The 21,567-nt window shown below is 42.7% G+C and overlaps 1 protein-coding gene across 2 annotated transcripts in view; it reads left to right on the top strand.

Annotated features, from left to right (window-relative positions):
- The window catches only part of nectin3a (nectin cell adhesion molecule 3a), a 30,706-nt gene extending 19,466 nt beyond the window's left edge, over window positions 1-11,240 (top strand). For both annotated transcript variants that reach the window (XM_034604427.1, XM_034604426.1), the window contains exons 3-6: window positions 1,253-1,552; window positions 3,473-3,590; window positions 4,755-4,906; window positions 7,117-11,240. In XM_034604427.1, coding sequence (XP_034460318.1) covers window positions 1,253-1,552; window positions 3,473-3,590; window positions 4,755-4,906; window positions 7,117-7,772 — 1,226 coding nt within the window. In that variant the 3' untranslated portion in view covers window positions 7,773-11,240. The remainder of the gene's footprint in view (window positions 1-1,252; window positions 1,553-3,472; window positions 3,591-4,754; window positions 4,907-7,116) is intronic.
- The last annotated feature ends 10,327 nt before the right edge of the window (window positions 11,241-21,567 follow it).

Genomic DNA, 21,567 nt, shown 5'->3' with positions numbered 1-21,567 from the left:
GTTTATAGTCCGAGGCCAGTGGGGAGGGGCCAAGAGAAGTGAGTGAAGAATGTGAGGTGGATGACTGAGCGCGGCGTCCCCACCCTTGCACTGGCTACAGGAGATGCCAGGTTATTTTTGGGTGTCAGAAGTTATTTGAATTTGTCGTTGGGCTTCCTGCCCGACCTGCGTGGAAGGGCCGGGTGGCAGACGACTAAAAGGTTACGGCCTCGTCTTGTGGATTAGGGCGGTGTGTGCCCCCACGTGCCGCCTTTAAAACTGTCACCATAGCTGTAAGTGGAACAGCTGTTACTGCTCTTTTAAGAGGGTCAGACATGGAGGAGGTGTCACACTGCGAGACAAAGAAGAACGGATGAACCTCAGAGGGAAATTCGATAGCGATGGTACATGGAAGTGTAACGTTGTGTAATCTGTGTTGCCACTTTACTTTAATACCTTGCAATTGTGTCACCCCCCTCCCAGATGACTCTCTTTTGAATTTGGACTTTCCTTTGTCCTCCTTTGTCTCGCTGAACTTTTCAAAGTGTCATTTCTGACACTATGTGATTATTAAACGGGGCCTCGTGTGTTTATTCTAGACCAGTGCAGCAGAGGATTTGGTGTGGTTCAGTTTTGTACAACAGGTAGAGTGGGTTGAGTTATTCTGGTCACGTCCCTCTTGCACAGATCAGATTTGCTTCTCCGTTGAGAAAATCTTTGTTACGTCTGAACCGCCAGTTGTTCTCAGGAAGCCGGTGTAACATTACCCCAGCTCTAAAGCACAGAGGGGCGTACTCTAACTCAGCTCCTCATCTTCCAGTACAACACTGTCGAATATAAACACACGACAAGGTTGACTGGCAGCCGCCTCGGGTTCTGAAATATCAAAGTTTTTCTCTCACTCACAAACTTCAGGAAATGATAAGCTTTGTTAGAAGCTGTACTAATACAGTCGGACTAATAGATGCTTCCGCTGTGGATCTCTGAAACACATTATGTGCTCGACACACAGCAATAAAAACAACTACAGTACGTCTCCATTTAAAATGCCTCCATATGATTGAATAGCAAGGTTCATCCATTTTTAATGCATATGTGAAATGGAAGAAGTCAATCTGTGCTCTTTAGCAGTTAAGTACACTGAGGCCACTTCCTTCTGCCCATATATGGACATTATTTATTCATATACAAAACAATCCATATTCATTTTGTAATATTTTCTCCATTCCACCATCCCCTCCTTCTCCTCTTCCTCCTCTCACTCTATCCACAGTGGAGCCAAAAGTGTACGTGTCCGCCGGCCCCACCGCTCTGCTGGACGGAGGGAACGAGTCGCTGGTGGCCACCTGCATTGCGGAGCGCGGCCGGCCCGCCGCTGAGGTTTTCTGGGAGACGGAGCTGTACGGGCGCAGTGAGAAGCAAAGTCAGGATGAGCCCAACAGCACCACCACCATACATGTGCACTACATGTGGCAGCCGCAGAGCTACGCCCAGGGGAAGATGCTCACCTGTGTGGTGCGCCACCCGTCCCTACAAACAGAGTTCCGCATTCCCTACATACTAAACGTACAGTGTAAGTGTTGGATTATAAGACCTCCTTAATTCCTGTGCTGTCTTTTCTCTCATCTGAAATGATAAATCTGGTGATTTTCAAGGATCTCTTAGTGGCAAAATATCTTATGATCAATGAATTAATCGTACTACTTCAACTAAGCATTGGCTGTGTTGTCAAAGCTTGTTGTCCTTTGTGAGATCGATCTGTAAGACTGTGAAGCCTTTTAAACTTCTACTTTAACACATTAGGAAAAGGACATTTCAATCAAAAGCTGTTTGTCAGGTACAGAGATTAATGTTTCGCTCAAAAAAGAACAAGAAAGGTTAGTGTGTAAATTGTATAAAAAAACACAAATTATCCTTATTGCACTGGGTAATAAACAGTACTCCTTTAGTGTGATGAAAATAGATTCAGCTGTTTATTTTGAGTCACTCCCACATACACCTTCCTGCTGTAAATAACCACCAGCACATTCCTGACACTTTTTTGAAATGTAGTCATCAGCAGGAATGAATGAACTCAGAGCCAAGAGCAACACATATGTTCAGGAGGTTGGAAAATGTATAAAGAAGTAGACAAAAGCAACAAACTACAAAACAAGTGAAAATGTACAAAGATACAAATCACTTCAAATCTTTCGTCTGGATGGTTTTATGGTATACATTTATAACTTTCAACCCAACAGGTTAAGTTAGGTGAAGTTAAAGGTAAATTGTATTCAGTTGTACAGTGTACTGACATTTTCTGACTGAAACTTCTATATTCGAATCAATTTGCAGCCAAATTAACTTGTTCCTGGGGAAAATAATGTCAATGATTATAGGGTTTAACTAAATAATAATTATGATTCAAGCTTGAATTGTTCAGTCCTTAAAGGCACAGTATATCGTATTGATATCATTCCACGCTGGTAGCTTGATTTATGAACAGCCTGCTCACTACCTTTGCTCCTTTGCCCATAAAGGGGCCATTTAAGAGTTCTCTTAATGTTATAATCATTGATGCGCACTTCCTTGGCGAGCAGTATGGGTTAGTGTGTTGGGTCTGTGTGAGTGCAGGCTAATGAAGGTATTTTATGAAATATTGATCAGAGCTCAGCTGGAGCACAAATAGCAGGAGACTGTTGGGGGCAGCGGATGGAGACACAGAAAAACCAAGGTTAATACGGGAAGAACGAGACTTTCCAGCTCAATAAATCATGTCAGATGCAGAGGCAAGGGATTTTAAGTGCAAAAGAAGCACAATTTTAACGTTGAACTGCACGAGAAGGGTCAGTGGACACGATGAGCCGAGACATCTTGCCGTGCGCTGTAATGACTTCCTCATTTGTGCTCCAGGGAAATCAAAATGAACAATTGGATATCCAAGTCAGTGTTTGCCGTGTTTTATTACAGTGGCATGTGCCGGGTTTCATTTGGGCATCCCCCCCCCTGCCTTCCTTTGTTGTTTTTTCTCTTTGTCATGGTAGGTAGGCAGTAGAGTTTATTATGAGCTGCAGCGCATCTACTGTGTGAGTGAGTCTGTCATATTCTAACTTTCCAGCAACCGAGAATCCTTTGTTTGTTTTCTTGGCTGGCGTTCACCAGCGGGTCCTGGAGCTTTCTGCAGTCCTGCACAGCTTTTGTTTTTGTCGTTGCTCGCTACTGTGCTTATAATGCAGACTTTGTTCCTTTTGAGAAAGCTCGTTTGTCATCAGGCTGCTGCAATCACAATGACTGATTATTATACTCTTTTACCTTTTGGAAAAAATAAATAAATAAAATGCCCTTTTGGTCTACATGGCCCTCACTATTTTAAGTAACCAAGGATAGTTAGGATGCTGACAAAAAGCACAAAAGGTTTACAAAAACAAATTAGCTCTTCATAACTTGTTGCTTTTTGTAATCATAACCATTTTTATACTTATTCTAATGCTAATGGTTTTATTTTGTTTTACAGTTGCTCCAATGGTAACAATAACTGGACCTGACAAAAACTGGTTCGTGGGTCAAGAGAACGTGAAGTTCGAATGTGGTGCCAAATCGAACCCACCTGCCCGTCACTTCACATGGATCAGGTCAGTTTCCCCCCAATATATCCCTTCTCCTTAAAAACCTTTAGGTAAACCTTTTCATGTCGATTGTTGTAGGTTTTGTACTAACTGCAAACAAAATATAAAAACATACATTAAGCATCAACCTTTAAGGCTGAAGCTAAAGCACAACAAGCCTTTATACTGTAGTAAGCATCTGAATACAAGTATACAGGCATGTTGGTGTCTCAGAAAACTCTAAACCTGGTTCTCTTTGCTGTGATACCAGCGAAACAACAACTTGTGCCCTTTGCCCTTCAGCTACACCTGTCTAATAGTTTCTTGTAAATGTTGCAGCAGTCTCTGTCCCAATGTCGGGGGACACAGCTGTTGTATCCTTTGCAGTACTCAGTGGTAAAGTTGGGAGTACAATCATAGAGATGCAGTCACATACAATCTGTCATCTCGGATTTGAGAAAATATCTTGTCATTTTTCTTCAAGTTGTCAGCCACTCATTTTAGATTTTAATTAAGTTTATTATTGACTGTTCTCTATATATCTTTATAGTTTTTGTTGATCAACAGTTTAGCAACAAACTCGCAAAAGTACATAAGTTTTACAAAGCAACTAACAAAATTTTACACAAGATATCAGCTGCTAATGGGTCAAGTTGCATTGACCTTAACTGTGTTTAAACAAACCTAAATTAGGCAGTGACGAGGCTCCTGTGTGTAACTTTGGAGCCTGGACCCTCGGAGCTGTTGAATGCCCGGCTGCACCCATCGAAGACTGTCTGCTATAAATAAAAGATTCCAAATGGTTCATGCATCAGAGCATCAGTGGTCTATTGGCAGCTCTTTGTCATCATCTTGCTTTGAAAACAAGAAATATGGTCTCATTTGGGCCGACAGCAGTCAGTGAAGTCTAGACAGCCAAGCTCTTTATTTCCTTTTTTTTTTTTTTTTAGGCCTGCCTTGTGTTCATGTAGAAATCTTTCTCCCTCTTGGTTGATGGAAGTGGCGTCAGCTCAAATTACCTCAGTCAAGTGATCGTATAATAGTTACAACAGGCCAACTGAACCAACACAGCAGTGATGGAGAGGTTTGAAAGTTGTGTCTCTTAAACGGAATGTGTAAAGTTTAATGTTTTGTGTGCACGTTTGTCTGTGATGTGCTGTACTGAAGTATATATTCTCCATTGTTGCGCAGGTTGGATGGATTGATGCCGGATGGTGTTGAGATCTCAAACAATACCTTCGCTTTCACTCGTCCGCTGGAGCGCAATGACTCTGGCGTATATCGCTGTGAAGTGATGAATGACATCGGGCTCCGCAGTCAGAATGTAAACCTCTGGGTACAAGGTACGTTTTGACCTCTTCACTCAGTTTCCCTGAAATGTTAAAACAGATGCTTTTTTTCCTCTTTTCTAACATCTGCTTACTTAAATATATGAACTCTAACAGCTAAAATCTCGGTGCCGTTTGACATTCATCCTGCCTCTCTGATGTAGGATTACGCTCTTGGTACGATCTGCCCACTTCAACACTCGTAGCAGAGCTAAGCCTCCGTATAGATGTTCCAGCCCAGATCCACTTTCACACATTCCTGCCAACAGCGGCGCACAGAGTGCAGATAAAGAGTATCGCTACCAAACCTGTTGTGTTGTGGTTTTGGCAACATTAGATTTTCTCAGATAAGGGAGAGGGCATTTACCCCCGCTGGTTCGACAAAGTATGCCCCCATGTAGCCTCTTACTTTTACTCTGTTGTCTTTAAGGTCGGGTTTCACAGTGGGACGTAATGAGTTGTGTTCACAGATTTGCAGTTCACAGAAGTACTGCGTGTACCCCATGACGTGTTATTCAACATTATATTGTACTTCTCAAGCGGTTCTCAACGAGGAGAGGGGATTTCCCTAAATCACCAAAAGGTTGTGTCCTTGCTAATGTTTTTTTAAATTCCGTTGACTTGTTGACATATGTCCTTGTCAGAAAATTTTCAGCATGCTAAACTACTCCTGTCTGCTTCCTCCTTCTGTCCATAGTCTGCTGCTTGAGTTCATCATTGTAAATTCAGGGTGTGGATCCTGAGAACTCTGCATCTCGTCTTATTTTCTTCTCTCCTCTGCTCCCTTTTAATCCTTTTCCAAACAAAGCAACTGCTGCTTTTGGATACGTACTCCGCTCACACACACACACACACACACACACACACACACACACACACACACACACACACACACACACACACACACACACACACACACACACACACACACACACACACAGAGAGAGAGTCCTTTTGGTTTCTCACTGTCGAGAGAAAAAAGCTGGAAAAGCCCCAAAAAAAGTGCTGTCAGTCTCCATCTGTGTTCAGGCCTGCTTTGGAGTCCCGCTCCAAACGAAAGCACAGCTGACATCCTGTCCAGAGCAGACTTGCACCGAGCAATTATCTTGCTTCTCTTGTCAAATATTAAGACGTGGGCATGCGGCCTCTGGCCTCCCCCCCTCCCCCGCAGAGATAGCCAGGTTGAGCTCGGTTATATCCCCTCTCCTCCTCCCCCTCCGTGGCTGCTTTGGTGTAGCTGTTTCACATTCCCAGTTGTCTCTGCAGCCTTGTGGTTTTTGGCTGCTTTCCTCTCAGATGATCGGCTACATGGTTACAGATGCTCATAACTTTTTAAAATGTCCCGCTGCAGGGTGGGAGTGACGCTGACTGACGATTTCATGAGACGGTTGTCAGTGTATCACGTTTTTGACCTATATCTGTTGTCCTCCCTCATTCTTTAACATTTACCCCTGATCCTTGAAGCTCACACACATCGTATAATTGCAGGTAATTAGATTCTTAGTCAGTTACACAAATTGTGGAAATCATTACTGCTCAACAGGGATTCCAGCTGTGGTAACTCTTACCCGAAAACCTCCCGGAGATGCAGACCTCTCCTAGTGCGAGTCATATTGCTTTGTAGTCGGCTCTTTGATGTGCCGGTGCAGAGATCAACTAGTGGTATCAGGCTGCTCTTAGCCCCAGAGGCTGGAGGTCAGAATGGAGACAATTATCCTGACCTTGAGCTCCACACAGCTCTTCTCTCTGCGGCTCTGGCTGCTATCACAAACGTCGGTCACAGGAGGACAAATCAGATGCAGGAACCTCACATCGATCACACAGTGTTGCATCTTCTCACATGACTTCCCCATTGCACGGTTTAGAAAGATAGAGAGGGGGAGGGGTGATCACCAACACTCAGATGCTCATGAGTGCATGTCCTCTGTCCTCCTCCCTGTGTCTCTCTCTCATGCTCACACTGACATTCAGCACTTAACCTCTTTCTGCTCCTCTCATTCCCTCCTTTTTGCTCCGCAGCGCAGCTTTCAACAGATTCTCTGGTCTCGGGAGAGACATGTCTCTGCTCTCATACTGCGCAGTGACGTCATAAATTCATCTGAAAACCATTCGCACTTGTTTTGTCAGTTGTTACAGAACATTAAGTGCAGTCTCCTGCTTAGTTTATAATTTCTGCCATCCGTTCTCTCTGGTTTTAATATTTTTATCACATTTTCACTCTGTAGATCCTCCCCCCACCACTGCAGCCCCCAGCACCACTGCATCCCGTCTCCACGACACCTCTGGAACCGGCACTGCTGCGGACCAGCGGAGAGCCCTGTTCACGTCCCCGACCCTGGCGTCCTTACCCGACAGCAGCCTGGGTACTATCATAGGTGGGGCAGTGGGTGGAGTTCTGTTCCTGATCCTCCTGCTGATCCTGGGTGGGGCATGTTTTATGCGCCAGCGCAGAACCTTCAGGGGCGACTACTACACCAAACAGTACCTGGGACCCTCGGACATGCAGAAGGAGTCGCAGCTGGATGTGCTCCAGCCACATGAGCTGCAGGAGGTCTACGGGGACAAGACCAGCAAGGGCAGCCAGGAGCTGAAACCAAAACTGGGTGGAGACATCATTTACCCCGACTACACCCCTGAACGCAAGGATAGGGACGACTGGGCTGACAAGGAAGACGTCCACAGGGGCCTCAAGGAGGGAAACTACTACCCTGATCACTACAACACCCAAAACATGCACCCCTGCGGGCCTCCCGTGCACAGCCCCATAGTGAACAACGGCTCCCCCTACATACCGGAGGACAGCTATGACAATGGTACAGACAGCGACTATGTGTCCCACATGGACGGATCGGTGATCTCACGCCGGGAGTGGTATGTTTGAGCGAAGGAGCAAAGGAACAACAAACTGACAAATGACTGAGGATAATCTAACACGGGACGGAGAAAAAAAATCATCAAAAGTTGTGTCATTTCAGTTACAGGATGAATAAAATGTCTCTGCTGAGGTTCACATTAAGCTCTTCTATCAATACTGCTCAGCCTTGATTGTAACCACTTCACCTTAAGGGTGTTTTTGGATTGTATTACACTTTTGTAGCTTTTCACGGATCTACAAATACGCTGGACTGTGTAGTCTTCAGAGGCTTTGACATTCAGAGAAGTTTGAACTGATCTGACTGAGGTTTTGTATTCTGCTTGTTTGTGTTGGCATCAGATCACTGGTCAGGTGTTCAAACCCTCGTTATTGAAGTATTTATATCCCTGACTGACCCAGCTCTGCTCCCATAAAACCTCACAACTTCTGTGGCATTTTCGAAAAGTGGTCCGTCGACAGCGTTTTCACACAGGTGATATGTTCATGGCCGCAACCAGTATTTACAGCAAATTCTATTGCATGTTTTTTCTTTTTCGAAAACAAAAATGTATCATCAAGCTAAAGGGAAAGTCACATGAATAAAAGGGAGAATTACACAGACTTTGTACTGTGGGAAAAGAAAGATGAGACATTACCAAAAACACTGAGTATCTTCTGTAAATTATCTATGAAGTGGTAACTGTGTCAGCTGACAGAGAGAGAGGTCACTCCCAGTCAAAGTAACTTTACTTTCAAACAAACTCATGTTGTTTTGATGAACTGTTCTTTGAAAAATACAACTGTGATCTGATTTCATTTCTCCACACACAAAAAAACAGGACAGAACAAAGTTGCCTTACGGAGAAATGAAAATGCTGGAAATTCCTCTTTTTTTCATTTTGCAGACGCACGTTCAATGAATAATCACAGTTAGTGCTAACACTTGTGTTTCCTGTGGCTGTTTCACAATAAGAGCCACTGCGTGTTAAATCAGATGAATACTTGTTATGTGAAGCAGCGGCAGAAGGTTGTTTGTGTTGCAGCAGCATCTTAATGCAGCTCCTTGTCTTTGTAGAGAGAAAACAGTAGCTGATGTATTTGAGTTGGGTTATATGGATGCATTGTTTTTCTATTGATCACTTGTGTTTAGGTAGTGAAGCTGAATTCAGCTGCAGCCTCCACCAACAAATACGACTACATAGATGATTACTGAATGTAAACACATTAAATTGCTGCTGTAGAGAAAGTGTCGAGCATTGATGGTATCAAAAATCGGTGAAAATGTAATTATAACATTAATCAAATACACTCATCAGTATTGACATGTCTTAATGCAGCCACTTTCTCGCAGTAAAATAGCACAACTCTTATTACGCTTGTCAGCAAAGTTCAGAAGAAGCCGACTGGGCCTTGGCGTTCTCCACTTATCCATGATAACAGGCTGCATCTCTGTCTTCTCCATTTTCCCTTCCTCCTTATCCTCTGGGCTCTGACTGCAAAACTAACACCAATTGGTCATTATAGCTTTTTATTTAAGCAGGGGATCAAAGCAAAGTGTTATAAATACCAGCTGGGACTACAGCAGCTGTCATCATCCAACATTATGTGGCTCCATAAACCACCAACAGTTTCACTGCTGCCGCTCGACACGCCACAGCCGTGATTCATGGGGGTAAATAAGCAGAGAATTGAAACTTATTGAAGAAGAAAAAGAAAGAAGAGACGCACACAAAGTCAGACTTGGGCTTTAGCTTGGATGAGTTTGAAGTATATTCAAATACATTGGAAACATTGAGAGGGTCTGACGTCACCACTGATCACAGAACAGGCTTTAATGTTGGGGTTTGGCTCCTCGGAGGATGCACAGCAATCATGGAAACTAGAAACTTAATCCATGAGCGGGAAAAAAAAAGTGCTTTAAGAAAACCACCTAGGTTAGAGCTGCTGCTGCTGCAACGGCTCCCCAAGGGATTCAGATGTGTTTTTCTCCTTTTCCTTTACAAACAACCATCCCGGCCACATTGAGCTGAAACAAAAGCGTTCATCAGTGACATCATCAGTGATCTCATCGCTCACTGCGTGATGCGACCTCTCACTTTTCCACTTTGGACATATTCTTTCCCCTCAGGAACGACACGCGGATCAAAGCGGCCTCTGCTAAAACCTCACATGGAAGAGCAAACGTACCCTTTTTGGAAACATCCCCGTTCAATCAATCAGGGTGTGTGTTGGAACCATACATATGTGTGTAATAGTGAGATCAGGACGTGGGGGAGGGGGTCTGGTATATTTTGAGGTCTCCGTCTTTCTTATTGGGGTTTTATAGATTGTGGGTGCACTCTCTTTTTTAACCCTTCTCCACCCATGTTTTCCCATGCCAGGGCTTTGGTGGAAGGTTTAGATGTCTGAGAATAAACCACTTTAATCTGTGCAGCTCGCTCTCGCTCTCATCGTCACACACACACACGCACACACTCGGCCGCCACACATCTGCCACTGCGGCCCACAGTCAAAGCGCTGTCCTCACCTCAAACCTTCAGCTTTTTAATTAACTCCGTTTCTCTCTCTCTCTTTCATCGCACTCGGCAACGAAAGTGCTTCGACTCTGTGATACTCTGCACATCCTTGTCTGCATGTACACGTTTTTTTTTTTTTTAAAGGGGGCTGATTCGTAGCTGTCCACTCGACTTAAAAGCAAAACGAGCTGAAGCGACGAATGTTCCTTTTGAATGAGTTTCGATCGACTGGTTGCATGTAAATTAAGTTATTCGCTGCCCACCGCGCTCATTATTTCTCATCACTTCTGTTTATATTCATGTACATAAGGCTAATAGGTTAGCGTAGGATTAGCTGTCCTCTCGGTTTGATTTTCTATGTTTGTGTACAGTTTGTTCTGGACTCCCCTACTGAATAGTCGGTGCCTTAGAAGGGCTGAGCAATGCACAGAAACTTTAAAAAAACAAAAGACAATTACAGAAAGGATTTCACGTAGAGACGATGTTAATATCAGTGAACTTTTATATTTAAGATTTGCTGTTATCGAAGCATCAGATCAGACAAAAGGTTGATTGTCATGCCTTATACACTTTGAAAGGACACGTGTAACAAGTCGGTTACAGAGAAAATAAAAAATACGAGTTTCACTGGGAAATGAGGCAAGCCAGATTCAAAGAAAATATTATTGTCCTGTAAATAAGCTGGCTGTTTTTTTTATTATTATTATTGAAATGAAATCTTATTTTTTGTATGAGGTCTGTAATTTTCACAGAGTATTAGTTTATGTTAAAAGTGTCCGAGGAGCTCGTGTCACATGGTAACGTTAGAGGGCGATCCTGTTTTCACTGCATCTCTCCGTTTGTTCTCGAGCATTTCTGACCAATTGTTTTTTGTATGTTGTTCTTTGAATGATCGATGTCTCACAGGAATCAGAGATGAAAGTGCAGTAGCTTGTATTTTGTTCCTTTGTTTGCAATAAAAGACCATTATTGCTCTCAACCGTGTCCTGGAACTCTGCTTTCAGACCATTTTTTATTTGCTACACACAAAACACTGAGAATGACACAAACACCTACAGTGTCTTAGTATTTTACTTTATTGTTATAGATGAAAATCGCTTTCACTGTTGGATTCTACATGTTGAGTTTTGCTGTAGCTCCTGTTTTCTCTGTTATTAAAAATTGAGTTAATTCTTGACCTTTGAAGCTGTAGCTGTTCTGGAGCTTTTGATCGGATCACTCTACTAATCCTCTGCAGATAGAGTTGCTATGCATTTGTAGATGTTTATTTCTTTATAGTTTATACAGTATATGACACAGTCGTCCTCATTTCTACTGAGAAAGTCTGTTTAGTGACTTAATCGAAAGCTGCAGAAAACACATTAAAGGGACATTGTTGTGAGATTGTTTTTTGTATTCTGTTGTTTCCGAGGTAAATCATGAACTTTCATCCACTCTCAACAACAACATGGAGGAGAAATTCTTAAAAAGTGGGAAATTTAATTTGAATGTCGACAATTTCCATAACCGGCAAACTCCGGAAGATCATGTGACACAAATGAAATCTCCAGAGAGGCTACTGAAGGACGTTGAGGTGATATTAGTGGAAACAAACATTCATTGTTTCACAGTCAGGATTTCAATGACAGCCATGAGTGTAGAAGTGAACCAATCAATCAATGAATCTATCAGCAGTTTGACAAAAAGCTTAATATAAGGTTTATTTTCGAGTTTTTTCTGGGAGCCACATCTCGTGATAACAACCACTAAGTAACAACTGTTGCCTGAGTAAACTGATTAAATGTCAGTATATAATGGCCACAGGACTTGGTTGAAAGTTTTTATTTTGTTATTAAATTATCTTTGACTCTACTGGATGCCAACAGTTGGACAGAAGGTCAGCAGATTTGTTTTTAATAACATCAATATCTTAACCAGGCCACACACTTTTATCAGTTTTGAGTATTTATTATAATATATATTTAGTATTTTTCTTAAATCTTTCTTTCAAATTCCAAATCCTCCACCACAGACATAATAAGAACAACATGGTGTGATATCTGGTGAAAATCTTATTTTATGAATATATACAACAAACATGGTTATTTCTGTCTCTCTAATATGCTGATTAGCTACTTTTTTACATTATGATCTAATCTAGTATCTGAATATCTTTGGATTGTGGGCTTTTTCAAAACAAAGAAGAAGAGACTAGATGATTGATTAAGTAAAATGACCAGAGCCGGTCCAGCATTTTCTGTTTTTTATCAAAAAGTGTTTTTCAGAGTGAAGTTTCTCCCCCTCATGAGGTCGAGGAGTCACTTATGAGGCCACTGATCATCAGTCTCTGTCACCTTCAGCCTCCTCCACTGTCCACACCTGTGATAGTCAGCAACTGACCCCTTTCACACAACTCTCCATCCTGTCTAACTCAGCACCCTCTTCATCACAGAGGGAGGCTGTCACACCTGCATCGACTGGAAGGTAACTGACCACCCACATCTCCGTCCCGTCACCCATCTGTCCTCAGAGGGTAAGACGTGTCTCCTACGGTTGAACTTCTCAAACATAAATAATGCCCTCAAAACATTTACAAAGGAATTTACGATGGCATCTCTAATCCAGGCCCTCTCGCTCTTAAGTGGCTCAGTTTAATTCCCAGTGTTAACCTGGCTTTGGAGGTGGCACACACTATAAATATTTATTGTTTTGCACCGGGGGACAATCGTCCCCTCTGGTCCAGATTAAGAGCAGGAGGAGAAACCAGATACTTAATCCTCTCAGGTATGTTGGACAGAAATCTCCCTTCTTGGACTTCACTTTCATCACTTCAGCGTCCATGTCCTCCCAGCCCGAAAGCACTCACTCTATTAACGTGGCTGGGGTAACCTCGGCCTAATCCATCACTGCTGCCGTCTGCATGTTTGTGCAGGCGCTGTGGGTAAATAACGCTGTGTTGGTGGGCTTGTGTTACCGCTCCTTTTTCCTTTCTTAAGTTTTTGGCAGATGGCTGCGAGGGGCATTTTTTCACACTTAATGAATCTGTCAGCAAATGCGTTTAGTTTTGTTGCCTCGTAAAACAGCAGCGGTTCCTTTTCAACATTCTCTAAAGACCCCACCCAAAGAAGTTCTGCAGCATCAAACTCTAACCTTTACAAACTATTCTTGTTTCTTTCTTTCTTCCCTGTTTTCCTTTGTTACTCATCTTGATTTATTAATCCGGACTGAGGAAAACAGAGGTGGCCACATCCACTTTGTGCTCCCACTCTCCTGCTCCTCTCCAGAAACACTGATTGTTAGCTAATGAACACGGCCGCAGCACCGGGGAGCTCACATCAAAGGCCACAGCTGACTGAGCTGAACAGACAAATTGTTTGAGCTCATGGGTTCGGAAATAATGAAATGCTGCAGAGGGTGGGAGAGTGCGGAGCAGTTACAACAAAAATGTTGTCACATGGCCTGCGGTCTCGCTGGCCCTCTCCGTGGTGTGAAGTGTGTGAGGCTTCAGGGCAGCAGCAGCCACCTGCAGCTGAGACAGTGGGGAAAAAAAGTCTGCGGCCTCTGTTAGTCATAAGCTGATGTTGATGTTGCCTCTTTATTCAAGAGAATAGACCGAAGCTAATCGTGTTGTATTGTCCACTGATGAAACAATCACACAGCAAGGTCCCTCTAGTAGCTGTAACCTAGAGCTGCTCTGATCAATAGCCTCATATTGACAATAGATCGATGGCGACTTGTATGTGGAAGGTGTCGCATGTAGTGAGGAACCCACAGAGAGTTGTCACCCGACTCTGCAGTTCCTCTCAGTTCTGTGCAGCTGTTTAATGTGGTTCCAGCCTTCACTTCACTGTTTTACTTCTCTCTCACTATTTCCTATAGTTTTTGGCTGCAGCAGTCAAAAGAAAACTCTGTAACCTAAAGAATATAAAGAGCCAAATATTTCCCTCTGGTTTTGGTGGAGACCAAAACAGAGTAAAAAGGAAAGTCAGTCTCAAAAGAAAAATGAAGCCAAAATACTGTGGATACAGGGATCACTTGGTGCCAGAGTCTGTGCAGTAGTGATTTTGGAGTGGAGCCTCTGAGTTACTACCGATCCACATGCTCAGTCACTCTCAATCATGATGTTTAATACTTACTGGAAAAATCAACACTCAAACTTACATCAGTCTGATAACGACTATTTAAAATGACAAAAAACATCTTTGAGAAAAATTTATTTTTAACGTATATTTTGACTTTTTAGTTTGACCCCTTGTGCCATCTGCTAACATGGAGGAGGCAGGATGTATGACCTTTACTACAGCCAGCCACCAGAGGGCAGACAAGAAGTTTTGGCAGTTGAACATAGTGGAGCCGGATATTTCCCTCAGGTGTTGGTGGAGACCAAAGCAGGGCTCAAAGGAAAGTCCAGTCTGAATTTAGATTTGTCGGAAGATTGACAATCGTGCTCTGTAGCAGAATTTGTAAAGAGGCAAATGTTTGCCAGCGAGCTCCTAATATCAACTTAAAATACAATGATGTCAGTGTCATGTTCCCAGCTTGTTTCTGCTGCCCCAAGTGGTCATAGAGTTAATTCGTGAAAAAACAGTATTGGAACTTCGACGATTTCCCAACGACAACTCCTGCTTAGGAAAATTGTGTGATGCGATCTCAGATACCAGACAGCTACGAAAAGGACCTCAGATTAAGACTCACAAACCACATTTTATTTTTTATGTCTGTTTCTTTTAATTCCTGCTTGTTATATTCATTATTTTTAAACAGCTCACAAAGTGCTGCTCATTGTGGCAACTGTTGGGTTTCGACCTTAATAACTAAAGTGCCTTGAGATAATGTATATTATGACTTGGCGCTACACAAATAAAATTGAATTGAATTGAAAACAAACAAAAAGCCTGTGGCCTCAGGTCTGTTTTATAGACTTCTGCCGTTTCACTCTCCTTTTGTGATTCATGCACAGACCACAAGAGCAGCTTTTCATTGTGAAGTACAATGGAGCATTGAATGCAGTTTACCACCGACACGACAGTCGTAACGTAAACAGTCTCAATCTGTTGGACGCTGCAGTGTTGATCTCTGAAAACTCTGCCTGTGGAATTTTCTTCATAGGAAAGTGAAGATTAACTAGTTTCGCTGATCAAAACAAAATTTCAGGGTGAAATGTTTTGTCTTTATTCGAAACATCCTCTTGTCCGTCTCACCTTTAAGCCGTTGTATTGACTTATAAGGGGGAGTACCTCCGACAAAGACGAGAGGTTGGGCCCTGGGACAAACCCCCTTTTGTGCGGAGACTCCGACGGGACCATGAGCAAAGACAATAAAGGTTTTTCATCAATGAGCCACATTGTTACTCTAGATTGCACTGAGGGCCATTCACGGAGCCGATCCTGCGTGTGAGCTGTTCCCAGCCCGCTCCGCTGCCACGGAAAAGCTTGCTGCTCTGAAGCCCTTTGAGGCTGCGTTTGTCTCTGCTGACTCAGAAAGTTTTCCAGAGACAGTTTGAAGAAAAGTACTGAGAGCAGCATATCTCACTGCACAATATGAAATTAAACTGGGATGATAGAGTGGTTTCCCCTGGGGTCTAATAAGTAAGGTATAAACATACAGATTGGATCATGTGGATGGTGAGAAAATATCCTGAGAGTCACTCTTCCCTTTGGCACACTGACCAGCGCTGCCACATTGTAAGAGGCACTTTTAAAGAATCACACACATGTTTAAGTGCAAAGGGCAGACAGTTCCATGGTTTTACATACGAGGCTCAGAGTTTTTCTTATGGATCAGCCTCTAATTGGGCTCATGGCATGCCACAGCCTCTGATCAGAATGGGTGGGCGTCTGTCTTACTGGGCTGTGACAGCGAGACCCCCACGTCCCTCTGCATTGTTCTGCAGTGCTGAGGCAGATATAATCTTCAGTGAATTTTAATCCCCGCAAAACAATGCAGTGTTCCCTGGGAAATGTCCATAGGGTATAAAGAAAGGAAACATCAACACACAATTGAATGGGACGGAGTAAAATATGACTGCACAGGACCATCTTTGTGCAGGATGTGTGCAGGAAGTTTACATTCTGCACACAGCAAGAGAAAGAGTCATGCTAACATACAGTATATGCATTCAAAATACCAACATGCTGATGGCAACCATGTCTAATGTTTACCAGATTCACCCTCATAGTTTGTGCATGTTACATTTGCTAATTAGCACTAAACGCAAAGTACAGCTGATTTAAATGTTTCCCCGATGGTGGCGGCGCTCGATGAAAAGTCATAATGAACACCTGGATCAAATTTCAGTAATCCACCGAAGAGCTGAATCAGAATCAGCTTTATTGTCCAAGTATGTGCACAGACACGAGGAATGTGACTTCAGTCTTTACTGCTGCTCTCAATGTAAAGAACCGGGCAGCGAAAGACCAGGGCTGCAAAGCGGAATGAAGGTATATAATGTTTATATACATATAAATGTATAAATGAGCAACAATGGACAAAATATACACACAACTATCTATATATATACTTATAATAAATAGTTTATGTACATTGTAAATAAGCATATATGGCGCAGAGTGGAAATAGTGCTGGAGTAAATACTGAATGGTGACTGTAATAGTTTACTTTATAGACATAATTATATTTAGAAAGAGAGATTTATATGTGACTGTGATTATGATGATATGTATATGTAAAGCACAGTGTGTATTTATTACTGTAATTTATAAGTAGATGTTTTATTCCACGGTGTGAGGCTCTGCAGTGATTGTTCTGCCCATTTCCCGACTCGGAAGGTGTGAAAGTCCTGAATGGAGACCGTTGGGGGTGTATTTCAATCAAAAACTAATATGTCAACCAACTGGTGGCGTAAGAGGAAACATCAGGACCCACTCAGAGTCTCAATGATTCTTCCTGTGTGACACAATACTTAATGGCAGCTGAACCAAATATGTCAACCTACTCGTGATAGTGGAGAGAAAGTCACTGATCAATAAATGAATGTCTGTACACGATGTGAGAATCCATTCAGTAGATGTTGAGATACTTCACTGTGACTTACAGTTGTCTTGGTGATTCCTTTAACTCTTTGATTATCCGTAGGAAATTTCACACCAATCCATCCAGTTGTTGTCGATAAATAAAATATTTCACTCTCATTGTTGCATTGGAGAGAAAGTCTGAGGACCAACAGAGTCTTAAAGATTCATACTTTGGGAAACCATGATTTGAGAATCTATTTTGAAAAGATGTTGAGATGCTTTATTGTGAAATCTTTGACTTATGGTTGTCATGGTGATTCCCCAGGACCTTTATTATCTGTAGGGAACTTCCTACCAATCCATCCAATCGTCATCCAGATATTTCACTCTAAAATACAGATTTCAACCTCATGGTGGCGCTAGAGGAAAAGTCTGGGGTTTCACCAATGTCCTTAAGATTCATACTCTGAGGAGCATGTACAAAATGTCAAAGCAGTCGGTTATATAGCTGTTGAAGTATTTCAGTATAAACAGAAGTTGTGGACTGACAGACCAACACCACCTTCCGTACACAGCTGTGCCGTTGGAGTTGCTAAAAAAAAAAGTTGTTACATCACAGTAGAATTTCACCATCTATCACGTTCAGGGACTTCTGTCTGTCTGTCTGTCTGTCTGTCTGTCTGTCTGTCTGTCTGTCAGTCTGTCTGTCTGTCTGTCTGTCTTCTCCACTCTGCGACCACTATTGTATTTTTAGTGCCAAAGCTCGATTTCTTTCACCTGCCTGCGTCCGTCAGTCTTTGACCTCTACAAGGCCTAAGACGTGGCACCTAATCCCACCGGCCAGACACCCTCTGCATGCTTCCTGTAAACAGCTGGACCCGGTGGTGTGCATGCAGTCTGACAGCCGGGTCGGCCGGCCGCTCTGCGCCCTGCTACCACCAACTGTGTGCGTTTGTGCATGTGACGGTGCTTGTCATGTGACCGTTGCCCACCTCGGTGTCGGAGCTCACGCAGCCAGCGGACCACCACCCGGCTGTTGTTGTTGTTGGTTCCTAATCCTTGAGTGGAGCAGAAGAGTGGTCATAGAAGTCAACCTCACGTTGGGCCCCTGCAGGATCAGTCTATCACAAATCAGTTTGTGTTTTATAATGTTTGATCATCCGTTTGGCTCTGATTTGCTTCCTCCTCTGTCTTTCATCTGACGGGGAGACGACTCCTGACTGGGACAGATGAGCCTGTCACACTCAGCTGTTCGTCTGGATGATGTATCACTGGTGCTCGGGCTTACAGTCAGGACATGTGCTCTTTTGTTACAACTACATCAGAGCGGCCTTAGCATAACTGGTTTATAGGTCTGATTTACTGCAGAACCTGACAGCTGTCACATATCTGAAGCAGATAGAGACCCGTATGCATCACTGTGGGTTCAGCCTTGTTAAATTCAACACATTATTTCAATACCTGATTTTTTAAAAACTCATTGAATCTTGTTTTGACATTTTAAAAGTGCTTTTTCAGTTCACTTTCATTGATGTACATGCAAAAAGCATTTATGTTAACATTACAAAAAACATCAAAATGCTTTTATAATCTGAAAATTCTTCTACAATCTTATACAAATATTCAAAATCATATACACGCACATTATATATATCTGGTAACACAGTGCATTTAGATAAGAAATGTATACCATGAGCTTGATTGTGGAAAGCTATCAACAAGAAGGCAACATAAATAAATTATATAAAGTTTTATGTGTTTAATTCCTGTTTTTATCTCATTTGACATTCACTTTTTTTTCATTCACTGTATTTTATTTGCTTAATCTTCCTTTTTACGGGGGTGAGGATATATTTTCACTTTATTATTGCTTAATGATCCTAAAGCTCAGCAAACCAGGCAATCTCTCTTTTCTCAATTTGTTTATTAACTCTTGATTATTGTGCATGGACATAAATTAAAGGTATGTTATTAATCTTATACTCGTCTTATTGAGATGTTTTCATTACCTTGTCAGAGGCCACAAGCCAGAGTGCATTAGTCTCAAAGTGAGGTTTGTGTCAATGCTACGGTTTGGGAGTTAGTGTTGCTAGGCTTCGTCAAGTTTCCATAAACTAATTATACGTACACAAGACACAGGGACCCACATTATATTTCTGCACCAGAGGCCCCTGGAGGGTTAATCTGCTCTTGGCCCTGTTGATGTATCTATGTATTTTTAAACTGTTGACATGGTGATGCATTCAAATACATGTGTCAATGTTCAAACATTCATCTTTTAAAACAAAATGAACCAATCTGAGAAGTTAGTGACATGGTTGTGTGTATAGTGGACTGAAAAACAACAGCGGAAAGGCACAGTTTTCGTCCACCTTTCCCTCTCTTTGTCTTGGACCACTTGACTTCCTAATCATCTGAGCTCTCCTTCAAATGGAGGCACTTTTGACTTAATTAAACACAACTACGATCGTACACAGAAGCGCAGATGACAAAAGCAAAAGGAGACAAAAGGAGGAGAGGAACTCCATTGTTCCACCAAAACACAGGCGTGTGTTGCAGGAGGGTCGAGGATGAGGTGAAGCACAACGCACGTCAAATCGAATAAATGATCTTTAACAGGGAGGGACGGGGGGGCTGCAGGACGCCCATTTAGGAGCTTTTAAAGTAGAGCAGCGTGACGTCTTACAATTACTGAGACTTAACACTGGCCAGCGCTGCGCTCACGCTGGGACGGTCAGGAGTTGGAGGCTGCTGCCCCCGTGGCTTCGGAGGAAGGAGAAAAGACCGAAAAACTGAAGACATAACAGAACATTTTCACTGTCTCTGCCAGCGGGAGGGAGAATAAAGGTTGATTAATATAATTTCTGGACTGTTAGATAAAAGTTACCAAGGCCTCATTCTGTTGTCTAGTTGCTGTCGGCATAAATTGGATTTCTAACAAATGAAATCCTTTCTTCTACCCTCTACCCCGCCTGTCAGACGGAACCTTCATGCACCTTCGCGTTTATTGGCGGTAATGATCCCAGGTTGCTCCCCGCTGACCAATCACATGTTAATGCGTGCTGTTCAGATGAAACACTGAGGGGATGTTTCTTGGAAAAGGACCAGAGGAGGTGAGAAGCTAAGGTTTTTTTAGTTAGACAGCTTGAAGGTCTGAATAAAAAAAAGGATATGTATGCTGGCCTTTGATCATTACTCCCCCCCCGAGATGTATTTAGCCCCACTTCACCGTTTGGTAGAAAATTTGGACAGAATCAGTTTATATTGAAATCTACTGGTCTGAAGTCCTAAAGATCATAAAAGGTGTACTACGCTCAATTTTATCAATCATATTGGAAAATTCTGCAAATTATTTTCTATGCAGATGATACCCTTATCTATACAGTCACCCCCTGTCTTAACCAAGCTATTACAAACTCTTAAATCTCATGTATATAAACTTGAAAAGTACATCCATTCTGTAATATTGATGTATTATGATAATATTGGTTTTCCTTTGGAATTTGGCTACAAGTACTTGGCTCGCTCTGCATTAGCAAGTTCAAACGTTCTCAACAGGTTAGGTTTAAGTGTCTGGTTGCTCTTGAGCTCTGAAAGGCCGATAATGTAGTATTTTGTGGCATCTGCAGGGATTTTGCATTCTGCGAACTGTACTTATGTTGGACTCACAGAATTCCGGCAGCTTTAAAGAAACTGTATTATTGTCAAACAGGACTAAATTGTGCTGTTAAAGGCAGAAACCCCACGATTCTCTATTCTAGTCTCTACTGAACCAAGAAAGGCAAACAATACAACTGTATAACTGTAACATGCACTATATCATCAATTGCAGGGTTCAGTGTGTGTCTAGCTGTTTTCTGACATGACCTCGGGAGGAACTCTATAGAATTGGGTCCGAACTTTCTCCAGAGATTGCAGCAGATTCTCCACTCAGACGTGTTCACAACAGCAACAAATGACGGCAGCAGAGTTAAAACATCACTTCCTGGCTCTGTCTGCTGCACCTGGCTGCTCCACCTCTCACCTGAATAACGCTGAGGATTTGCTGCTGTTGTGAACGTGTCTGAACAGAGAACCTCCCACTGGGTTGTGCGTGTGTGAAAGGTGAACTCTGGTTAAACTCTGTTGCCAATTATCGGGATTTTACCAATAGGTCAAGTCTGAAAACGGCTGAACAGTCCCTAGGGAGAATGTCCGGAGGATCTACGGAGTTCAGTGCATGTCTGAGAGCTATTCCTGTACGGTCACCAGAGGGCGCTGCATGCATTTTGCCTTGGTAATCAGTAGCTGACGCTGGCAGAGACGAAGTTGTCAGCACATGACAAGCGTCTGATACTTGAACTGTTTAAATCT

The sequence above is a fragment of the Hippoglossus hippoglossus genome, chromosome 13 (genome assembly GCF_009819705.1).
Source record: "Hippoglossus hippoglossus isolate fHipHip1 chromosome 13, fHipHip1.pri, whole genome shotgun sequence".
NCBI lineage: Eukaryota > Metazoa > Chordata > Actinopteri > Pleuronectiformes > Pleuronectidae > Hippoglossus > Hippoglossus hippoglossus.
The sequence above is the reverse complement of the archived record's forward strand: the minus strand, read 5'-3'. Positions and strand labels throughout refer to the sequence as shown.